We start from the raw sequence: 12,023 nt of genomic DNA on the forward strand, positions 1-12,023 counted from the left end.
AAAAGTGATTCAATTGAAATAGGGGTACTTAATATAAAGCTTGTCTTTTTCAGTGGTAATGAGCTGTATGACAAAATAAAAAATCCAAAGTAATACATTCCACAAGTAACATTTTCTGAGTTCATCTTCTAGCAAGTTTTAATTGTAATAAGTATTAATGATATATTTATTAAAATATTTAAAATAAAAATTAAATGGTTCCTTTAAAATATTTCCATCATGTATATTTAACATCCAAACTACAAAGCACATGGTTATTAGCAATTTATTAATCTATTTAATACAAGCAATACTTAGGAATGCTTTAGGACAATGCAAGGCTAAATAAAGTCTCTGTTCTGTAAGTAATTTAATTTTTCACAAATTTTACTATTAATGGTAATTGGATGAACTAACAAATGTGAAAAGAAAATATTTTCCTTTTTCAAGCCTTTTATGCTAACACTGTTGCTAATGTACAGTACACCTACACCCCTGGAGTATATGAGAACTTTAAGGAGAAAAAATGCTAGGGAGACATCCCAGTGATGCCACAGTTGCTATGAGAGCAAAACCTGAACAGTTTGGGTTGTCATCTTTCCCATGCAGTACCTAGATGCAGTAACTTAGATCACAGTGAGCCTGTTTTGTGTTCTTTAGATTCAAACATAAAATAGTATAATTGTATAAAACAAGTTTTTACATTTATTATTCAGTTTTTTTAAAGTTATGTCCCGATCAATGCAAACACATCTAAGTATATGCCCATATGCAAGCATGGCGCACGCGCGCGCACACACACACACACACACGCACACACACACGTGACTGTCTCTATACATTTAGAAGTAGTTATACATATTCCAAAAATGAAGTAGGTTCTAATGTCAGATGTCCAGGAATCATAATGTGTAACATTCTGCTGTGCCATATGCATATCAAAGCATATGCACAAGCAGACTGAAGTCTAACCATCCTCCAATAGGCAGCACACTCTGAATCAGGCTATGGAGAGCTCATGGGAGCAAGGTGGCCATGTCTCCAGACTAGCAAACACCTGAATTATATTCTGCCTTTCCGCTATGTGGATACACAAGGGGTGGAGGGAGAAGAGGCTCCCTGTACCTTCTTCTTTCCTCACCATACCCACAACCAAATGAGCAGGACTTGGTTCTATAGTTTCTGGATATAAAGAGTTCTGAACTATTAATATATGTTTGAATATCCATGATATTTCTACCACCAATGCAATAAGGCACCAACATTTTCTTGAAGTAAAATTGTGAAGCTTTGATTTTGTTAATGAAAAGTCCTTCTAAAAACTATCCCATCCAAAATCCTATATATGGCACATTACAATCTAGCTTTGCTTAAGACATCAAAATCTCTAAGGTTAGGCTTATTTATGTTTTATTAAATTATTTAATTATGAAAACAAGGCAGCTTTGTGGACTTGTCTATTGAAAATACCTTTATTATAAACATCCTTTTTAGGACAAATATTTCCTATTACAAATCAAACGTTGAAACTAATGGTAAGGAAAATAATTAAATACTAAACTAATTTACATATCATTTCTAGAACTTTCTCACTAATATTTATATACAGAGGTCTGTGGAACAGGTTTCCACATTTTGTTGATTTGTTCACAAATCAATCAACCAGGTCAAGCAAATGTGTCCTAGGTTATTCTATTAGAGATGCCCAGAATAAGATAAAAAGATACCACCCTACATTTTATTGGAACTGTAATACTGGATCAGACTGGTAGTCCATCTAGTTCAGCATCCTGTCCGCTACAGTGGCCAATACCAAATACAAGAAACCGAAAGTAGAGAATTATAGAATAACCTATTCATCAGGGGAAGTTTCTTCCTCACCTTCTCAGCTAGAGGTTAGGTTATGCTCTAAATATGAATTTATATCCCTTCCATTCTTTTTATTCAATTGTTAACTGATATAACTGCTTCTTTCCATTCTTTCCCATTTGGTGCTACAATGTTGGCACAAATAGGCAACTTCTTGCAAGGAAATGGCACTTATGTTAGCCCACTAAACCCAGGGTTACTTAACATGTAAAACAGTGTCACCAAACTGAAATGTGGAATCCCACCATGAGTGCAAATGGCCATAAGCCATATAAGTTATGACTAATGAGTCATTGTCCCTAAAAGAGGATTAGAAATGTTCCATAACCCTCATATTTCACACAACTATTAACCTGGTGTGAAAAAGGAATACTTTAAGAGTGGGGGAAAAAATCAAAGCCACTTTAATATTAGATTTGGAATACCAGATCTGTCCCTTTGTCCACCAACTCTAGTATCTTGTCTCCTCTACAAATGGCCAAATATGTGATGCTTTAGGGGAAAACAAAAAAATCTCAAATTCCCTTACCTACTTTAATTATGTTATAGTGTTCATAGGTGAAATTCTTTTCTTGATTTAACTTCCAACATAGATGTGGAAACTCCAGACTAATAGGAATATGTTATACTTATTAATAAGATTATACACCCATCAAGAGGCACTGAATGTGGGTAAAGCAATCACACATCAAACAATAGCAATAAGGAAAAAGCTGAAGCACAATGTAATGAATCCATAAAGGCTAGATGTTTTGGTCCAAATTCTGCTGTGGCACTGATATAAACTGGAAGTAATTCCACTAATTTCATTGGAGTAACTCCAGATCTACAATGGTATAAACTGAGAGCAGAATCCACTCTAGTAGTTGTGCACTTGTCTTGAAAAGTGACCAGTCAGACAATGAAATATAATAATTGATACATAAATCAGATGAACAATACCCTCTTTACTTGGAGCGAAGGAAAATAAGGAATTTATTTGACTCATGAATGAAGATGTTTCAGTGGGAACTCAGACAGGTAGAAGCCTATGGAGTTTTTATGGACAAAAAATATTTTAGATCAAACAGAGCTTTGGGTTTAAATTTTTAGATGCTGTTCAAAATCACGCACAATGCGCATGGGTTGAATCAGGTTTGCATTCTGTGGATCAGTGGACTTGTCCACAGAATTTGCAGGCACAATTAAAATGAACATTTGAAAATCTGGCACTAAGTGATTTAAGTTTTATGAGATCTAAAAAACAGTATGAATGTTTACTACTAGTAGTTTAGTTAAAAAAAAAAGCTTTGAGATGTTGCATTTTATTTTCTTCTCTGAAAGTAAAATCTTTCACAAATATTTTATAATTCCATTCATCATATTATATAATTCTACACTGAATAATGCATCAGTTAGCATGTAAGCAATCTGAAATCATGTCTATCCCACTAAAATATTTACTTAAAAGCTATTTTCTTCCAAAATCAGAAAGTTTAAATTTATAGAAAATAGGACTCCAATAATCTGAAAACAAAGCCTATTTTGTATACTTACAGGCAAATGAGTAAAAACTTGGAATGTGCTTCTTAAGAAATTAATAAGGTCCATTAAATATCCACTAGCTCTTCCAGCAGACTCAGACATTGTCCAATCGTAGTCAGCAAGCTGAATAAATTCATCAATTTTTTGGTTCAGTTTGGTGTATATTTCGCCTTCTGCTGCATGTCTTGCATCCTGAAAAAAAAACAAACCCCAATACTGCATAATCACAACTCAAAACTTTATTAAAATGGATATAACTCATAGAGGTGTCATTTAACAGAGCATATGACTTTTTGGGAATCAAGTAAAACACTGACTAGTTTTTAAATCCATGCTGTAACTTGTGGCTTGAAAGCACAACCTTGCCAGTGGCAACTTAATTAAATCCTTGGTTTTGTAATTTTTTTTTTTAATATCAACATAGTACCATCCTGAATATGGTTTTTCAGATACTATGGTTATGTGTACTATAAAGGTGTTGATAAATGAATCTCGCTGTAGAGCAACATCAGTATTCTTCAGATTCATCCAGGATACTTGGAGTCAGAATCAAAAATCAGTCAGTGGAAATCTTTAACTCAGTTTTGGAAAAATATAATGAAAATTTACCAGACCAGGAACAAATTTATTTGCCTACCTTTACAAAGAAAACTGATAAAAAAACCTAATTATCATATCTGTTATGGCTGAACATCCAGGAATCACAAGATTTTACATTAATAATATACACGCTAAATAATAAAAAAATGCACATTTTATGAATATGCATTTCCTCTTCATAAATGACAGTATAACACACCAGGTTTCAGAACACATCACTCATTATCAATCCGTCCTCAGCAATATCAATTTTTTGTGGGATAACAGCAATTTCTTACGTCACAAGGACATTGTAATGATGAATATATTAAAGATTATGAGGTGCTCAGATACTATGCTAATAGGAGTCAGTTAGATAGATAAGATAAATCCCAGAGCAGGTCATGTCCCACATAGCACCTGAACCTCTCATACATCTCAGGTGTATGGGTGAGGAACCGGTGGCTCTTTGAGATATGTTGTCCACACAGATTCTACTCTTGGTGCACATGGACCCCATGTAGGCAAGACCAGATTCTTTTCAAATAGCAGCGTCCAGTAGGGCCATGCCTGTGCCCTGAATTACCTCTCATTCCACAAAGCCAAGGGCATAAAGTGGAGTGGCCTCAAGTGCCTCAGGTCCTTTGCCAATTAAAATCCCATAAGAGCAGTCTCTGATTAGCAGGGATGGAAGGCAGGTTGCGGAATTTGCATGCACATCTCAAAATTCCATACGTAGCAGGGTACGTAACTGTTCTTTCTTCTTCGAGTTATTGTTCACACAGATTCCACTATTTGTGACTAACAAGCAGTTGCCTATTTGCTTGGAGATGTGTAAGAGGATGTGAGTTGTCCCTTAACCAGTTCAAACACAACAAATGGCCCTGGTAACCCTCAAGGATTCTTCCCACTACTTTCTGCAAAACTCACATTGTGCCACCATGGGGATTAGGGGCTTTGCCCAGGGAAGGAAATTTTGCTATGTTCTTCTGAGGAAGAGGAAAATGAATACACATCTTCCAATAGTGGGGCAGTTCTGTCAGGCATGCCCTGCCTGGTCTTGCCATCTGCACTGAAGGGTGGTTTGGCAATAACATCCTGTTGCCTCTCGATGACAAGCAAGTCCAATGCCGATCCCTCAGAAAGGTCTCTACACCAAAACGGAAATCCCATGGATGACCAAAAGCAGGGTCTCAGGTTTAGAGGAGTGAGCCTTACGGGAGGCTGTTTGCCTCCTTTTTGAAGAGACGTATTTGTGCCTGTTCTCATCCCTGGAACGATGCTCCTTCTGGTGGACTACATCAGTTTGGTGCCCCAGTTAATTCCACATTAACTCCACCCACAGGGCCACACAATAATTTCATATAATTTTGCCCCCCAGCCTCACATGTGCCCTTTTCCTCCCAGCTCAACTATATTCCTCCTGTAACTTTGGAGGTACCGTACCCCTTACCAGGCCTGGGGGGAGGGAAAGCTCCCCAGGGATTTTTATCCCCTCTCTCATTGGCCTGGGGGTGGGGGGGAGTGTAGCTCACAGGTCCTTCATGCCTGCCCACTCTGCTATACCTGGGGGGGAAAGGCAACTCCAAGGGACTGGTCTTCTTCTGCTTCCCAGACCAGGGGTTATAATATTAGAGAGAAGGAGAGGGGAGATGGAACAGGGAGGATACAGGGGAATGGATATATTTTTTCACAGGAGGGGAGGCGTAAAGAGCTGCTTTGGGCTACTGGGTTCTTTCTGCTCTCACCTCCTCTTTCCTTTCTTGCAGAATGGCGCCTGCTGCTTCTTCTTCCCCCTCCTGAGGGAATGGGAAGAGAACTCTGTCTGTCTACTGCTGTAGCTGTGATTGGCTGCTCTTTCCCAAAAGGTGAGGAAGTGGGGAAGACAGCCTGAGAGTTTTTCTTCCTGAGTAATCTGAAAACTGAATTAAAGCTGGAGCTTCTCACATAATTGTGAGACTAGCTCCAGCAGGAGCCAAAAATGTGTTACTCTGAAATTAGGCAACACTGGAATTATATTTACTTGCCTCTAAATTTGATGTGTGTGTGTGTGTGTATTTGTGCCAGATGAATGGGCAAGTAGAATTTAGTAAGGCTGCTCTAACTTGCTACTTCAGGAACAGACAATAAAATAGCTGAGCTGCTAAAAACTGGGAGGACAATGATATTAAAGTACTAGAAAACCATAAAGGAGGTACGGGAGTAACAGGAGGTACCAGACGACTGTCTAAAAATAATAATTGTACCGATCGTGAAGAAAGAAGATCCTACTGATACAACAACAATAGAGGTATAAGCCTATGGTTGGGATCCAGAAAAATCATGATGAAAGTAATTGTCAACAGATTAAGGACAATTTTAGAGGAAGAAGTAAATGAGAACAGTCCGGTTTCAGACCTGGCCTTAGTTGATGAAAAAAAGCAAAAATGGAAATTAAAGATGTTTGCTGTTTTCATTGACTTTACAAAGGCATTTGATTCAGTTTGAAAGAAAGCATTATGGAAAACAGCACAATCATATGGAGTTCCAGATAAAAGAATTGCAGTTATAAAAGCTAGGTACAAAGATTCCTGCAATGCCATAAGAATTGGTGGGAATTAAAGCAACTGGTTCAAGTCAAAGTTTGGTGCAAGACAAGAGGGCACGGAATCAGTCACTTTTCATCATGTTATTAAACTGGACATTAAGAGCATTAGACAAGTCTAATACAAGGGTGTGACACTGGATGATCTAGAGCAGTGGTGGGCAAATGGTGGCCCGCACGTGGCCCGTCAGGGTAATCCACTGGCAGGCCACGAGACAGTTTGTTTACATTGACCGTCTGCAGGCACGGCTGCCCGCAGCTCCCAGTGGCTGCGGTTTGCCGTTCCCGGCCAACGGGAGCTGTGGGAAGCGGCGTCCAGGACATCCCTGCAGCCTGCACTCCTTCCCGCAGCTCCCATTGGCCGGAAACAGTGAACTGTGGCCACTGGGAGCTGCGGGCAGCCATGCCTGCAGACAGTCAATGTAAAGAAACGGTCTCGTGGCCCGCCAGTGGCTTACCCTGACGGGCCGCATGCCCACTGCTGATCTAGAGTTAAGCTCCTTAGCTTGTGCAGATGACATTGCAGAACTGGCAGACATGTTTGCATTGATGATGATACTCTTCACACTATTGAAAAATTGGTGTAGCCAACTTCAGCTTACTATAAATGCCAAAATGACTAAGTGGTTGCATCTTGGGAAAGGGACAATAGATAAAGCGCAACAGCTAAGTCATAGAACAAGTAGATTCTTGTGAGTACCTAGGACACTTGATCAGTGAGGACAGTTCCATCAAGGATGAGGTTACAAGGAAATGTGCTTTAGCTACAAGTGCTGCACAGACATGGGTGAAATTATGGACTGAAACAAACATTATATATACTAAAGTGAAAATTTATCAAACCAGCATACTAACAGTATTACTCTGTGGTCTGGAAGCAGATGCATTAAATGAAACAGACATCAGAAGGCTGGAGGTAGAGGAGATGAAGAGTTCTTTGAAAGACGGTGGATATAAAGTGGAATGATTTTAACACAAATGAAAAGTTAGAAGGAGAGTAGGATGTGAAATCAGGGTACAGGGTTGATCACAATTGAAAAGATTACAGTGGTGGGGACATTGCAGAACACAAGCATATAACAGGATGCCAAAGTAAATAATGCAAGCACAGCCAAGGTCAGTTCAACCAAGAGGCCACCCACTGACTAGATGGTGGGACATCATATGCAGCGCCCAGGCTGGGGTTAATGGAAGAACAAGCCATGGACAGGAATGAATGACGACTCTGTACTGTTCCTCAGGTCTGCAAAGATGCTCAGGGATGAAAGAGAAAGAAGCTCTAACTTGTACATATGTAGATTTTCATTACAACAAAAATTTTCTCTGAACACTGATAGAATCTCACTGTTTCCATGAAAAGAATAATTTGATTTATGGTTTAACTCTTTAACATATCAGGAAATTCGTAACTAAATATTCTATGGCACTCTTAATTCTACCCTCTTGCTTGTAGTCATACAGTATTTACTCTTCCTCCATTCAGGCCCAGACTGGTCAAGTCAGACAAACCAATATTCAAGTTGGCAGCAAAACTCCCACTGATTTAAAAAGAAACAGGATTAGGCCCTATTTTAGAACATGCCAATATGGTCTTTTGTTGTATCATCACATGACATTGAACAATGTGATATACAATTTTGCCCAAAACTTATATGGGCTATTCAGGTGTAGGAAAAAAAAACCCTAACAAAAACAAGTAACAGCAACACAGGTAAATGTATACACGTATTTACAAAGGTATTAAATTGTCAGATTATATCAATCAATTGACATGCAACTAAATTTACTATCTTATTCCCAGCATAATTCCCTTATTCTTAATCATTAGAATATAAGGTATATGAATTGAGAATCTTAATTTCTCTTTCATTTACAGTTCTTTGCCTAGAGTTTCCTTGGGGAACTTTTAACGGAGGAAAAGCATTTACTGAATGTGTAAAAATGTCAAATGAAAGATTATCCTAAAATGGCATTTTATGATCAAAGCAACCTGTAAAAGCATCAAACAGATCTCCTAATTTGACATTTAAGAGTCTAGCAACTTGTTAAAATGTCAAAGTATTATACTGGCATTTACTATTTTGTAGATTGATAGGACTGTTAAATCATCAGTTAATGATAAACCTTTACTTGATCTTTTTATTTAATTCATAACTATCTGTAACAACAAGAACTGTACATTAACTCCTGCAGGAGTGAGCTTCCTGAGCCTAGTTGATTGATTGTTTGAAAAAAAGCAGACACTGAGGGATTGGTTGTACCCTACCACCTGCTAACTGGATCTAAACAGCTGGCACAGGTCTATTTAAACAGTGACAGCACCAGTCCCCCTTTTTGTCCTGTAGCCAGATTTTGGTTACACCCACCTATTTTGCTTTGGTTATAAAGTTACAATAGCAATCGTGTGCTGCCAGTATTTTAATAACAAAGGGCTCCACATTCTCACCCAGGAAAAATATTGAACACACCAGCCTTTTGGGGTAATCCAGCCCACTCCAAAAGCAAAAGTTTAGTTTTCAGAAGTACTACTGTGATCCCAAGGGATAAATCAAAAAGACACGGCTTACCAGTGTTTAGTAATGGGGCAAAATCACCTCAACTTTCCCTTTCATTTGGTAACAGAATTTTAACAGGGGACTTCTGGGAGCTCCCAAAACTCCTACCCACCATCACAACAGTGAGTTTGATTTCTTCAGTGACTGTGCTCCTTTCTTTGAGAGAGGCCCCAGGGGGCAACTCTTCCGTAGTACCACATGTATACTGTAGGAGTCCATTTTATCAACATGCCCTTCAACATTTGAATGAGGCCATTAGGAAGTTTAGGACCTACCTACATGGGGAGTTATTCTGAAATAGCTCCTGATTAACTCCCTGTGTGGATGCTGCATTCTGGAATAAGAGTGCCTTATTCTGAATTACTTTAATTTACTGGATTATAATAATCTGAAATAAAGCAGCTCATGAAAGCTTATGCTCAAATAAATTTGTTCGTCTCTAAGGTGCCACAAGTCCTCCTTTTCTTTTTGCGGATACAGACTAACACGGCTGCTACTCTGAAACCTGTAACTTCTCAGTGTAGACAACCCGTTAGTTGGGGGACATAGGGTTCAATATGCTGATGACACCCAGTTTTATATCTCTATCTTGTCTAAACCAGACTGAACCTCTCACCTAGTGTCTGAATGAAACACTGTCTAAAAAAATTAAATAAGATATACATTAAAGTGATATCATGGGGGAAAATAGGCAAACCTCTAAAAGGTTAAAAATGGAATAAATTTTAAGAACATAAGAATGGCCATTCTGAGTCAGACCAATCGTCCATCTGGCTCAGTCCATCTTCCAACAGTGGCCAGTTACAGATGCTTCAGAGAGAGTGAAGAGAACAGGGTAATTTATCAAGTGATCCATCCCCTGGCAGCCAGAGGTTTAGGGACACCCAGAGCATCGAGTTGTGTCCCTGACCATCTTGGCTAATAGCCATAGATTGACCTACCCTCCATAAACTTATATAATTCATTTTTGAACCCTATTATACTTTCCGCCTTCACAACATCCCCTGGAAATGAGTTCCACAGATTGACTGTATGCTGTGTGAAGAAGTACTTTCCTATGTTTGTTTTAAACCCACTGCCTATTAATTTCATTGGATGACCCCTGGTTCTTGTGTTATGTGAAGGAGTAAATAATACTTCCTTAAACACTTTCTCCAGACCATTCATGATTTTATAGAGCCCTATCATAAACCCCCCGTCAGTCATCTCTTTTCCAAGCTGAACAGTTCCAGCCTCCTCATCTGGAAGCTGTTCCATATCCCTAATCATTTTTGTTGCCCTTCACTACACTTTTTCCAATTCAAATATATCTTTTTTGAGATGGGGCCACCAGAACTGCATGTGGCATTCAAGATATCGGCATATATAGTGGAATTATGATATTTTCTGCCTTATTATCTGTTCCTTTCCTAACTGTTTCTAACATTGTTAGTTTTTTTTTTACTGCCGCTGTACACTGAGCGGACATTTTCAAAGAACTATCCACAATGCGTCCAAGATCTCTTTTTTGAGTGGTAACAGCTAATTTAGACCCCATCATTTTGTATGTATAGTTGGGATTATGTTTTCCAATGTGCATTACTTTGCATTTATCCCCACTGAATTTCATCTGCCATTTTCTTGCCCAGTCACCCAGTTTTGTGAGATCTCTATAATTCTTTGCAGTCTGCTTTGGGCTTAACTATCTTGAGTAATTTTGTATTGTTGTCCGACTTTGCCACCTCACTGTTTACCCCATTTTCCAGATCATTTATGAACATGTTGAACAGCACAGGTCCCAGTATAGATCCTTGAAGGACCTCAATATTTACCTCTCTCCACTGTGAAAACTGGCCATTTATTCCTACCCTTTGTTTACTATCTTTTAACCAGTTACTGATCCCTGAGAGGATCTTCCCTCTTATTCTATGAGTCCTTATTTTGCTTAAGAGTCTTTGGTGCAGGACCATGTCAAAGGCTTTCTGAAAGTCCAAGTACACTATATCCACTGGATCACCCTTGTCCAGGTTTGTTGTCTCCCTCAAAGAATTCTAATAGATTGGTGAGACATGATTTCTGTTTACAAAAGCTACGTTGACTCTTCCCCAACAAATTATGTTCATCTATGTGTCTGAGAATTCTGTTCTTTACTATAGTTTATACCAATTTGCCTGATACTAAAGTCAGGTTTACTGGCCTGTAATTGCCATGATCGCCTCTGGAGCTTTTTCTTTTTTTTTTTTTTTTTTATAAATCAGCATCACATTAGCTGTCAGTCAGTCATCTGGTACAGAGGCTGATTTAAGCGCTAGGTTACATCTCACAGTTAGTAGCTCTTGGTCTTGGTGACTTTTTACAGTTTAATTTATCAATTTGTTTCAAAATTCCTTCCTGACGTCTCCATCTGGGACAGTTCCTCAGATTTTTTGCCTAAAAAGGATGAGTCAGGTATGGGAATCTCCCTCACATCCTCCGCAATGAAGAGATTTCTATTTTTAAAAATTTAACGCATAGGGTAGAGGCACTTATAAACTGATCTTATGGAATGTAAGTGGGATCAATAAGACTAACAAAGAAAAGGATATTCTTCATCACTTAAAATGTATGGGATCTGATATAATTTGCCTCCAAGAGATGTACTTAATAAAAATGGTACATACCAAATTGCAGAATGGCCAAGTTGGTGAGGTGTCTGCAGTTTTTCATACAAAGAAAAAGGGATTAATCAAAAAAGGATTTTCTAGTCCAAATGAAGTATGTTATAGTAAAGTATGGTTCCCCATGGGGAAAAAATAATACTTTTATGTCATGCCGAGGAGGAGAGAAACCATACAGGGTATCTTATAACCTTGTTGTCTGTGCTTCTATTTAATTCTATGATCTTTTTTCTGGTGTTTAGCTACCACAGTGACAGGCACAGTATGAGCACCTAGATAATTAACTGAAGTACATCT

General features: G+C 38.5%; 1 protein-coding gene across 18 annotated transcripts in view; it reads right to left on the reverse strand.

Moving 5' to 3' along the window:
- EXOC6 (exocyst complex component 6) overlaps positions 1 to 12,023 on the reverse strand; it is a 175,856-nt gene that overhangs the window by 59,116 nt on the left and 104,717 nt on the right. For all 18 annotated transcript variants that reach the window (XR_005226047.2, XR_005226048.2, XR_006292106.1 and 15 more), the window contains one exon: positions 3,385 to 3,564. Coding sequence is in view for 15 of the 18 variants with exons in the window: in XM_043550685.1 (XP_043406620.1) it covers positions 3,385 to 3,564 (180 nt within the window). In the remaining 3 variants the exon portion in view is untranslated. The remainder of the gene's footprint in view (positions 1 to 3,384; positions 3,565 to 12,023) is intronic.

This window comes from Chelonia mydas, chromosome 7, assembly GCF_015237465.2.
Source record: "Chelonia mydas isolate rCheMyd1 chromosome 7, rCheMyd1.pri.v2, whole genome shotgun sequence".
Taxonomy (NCBI): Eukaryota; Metazoa; Chordata; order Testudines; family Cheloniidae; genus Chelonia; species Chelonia mydas.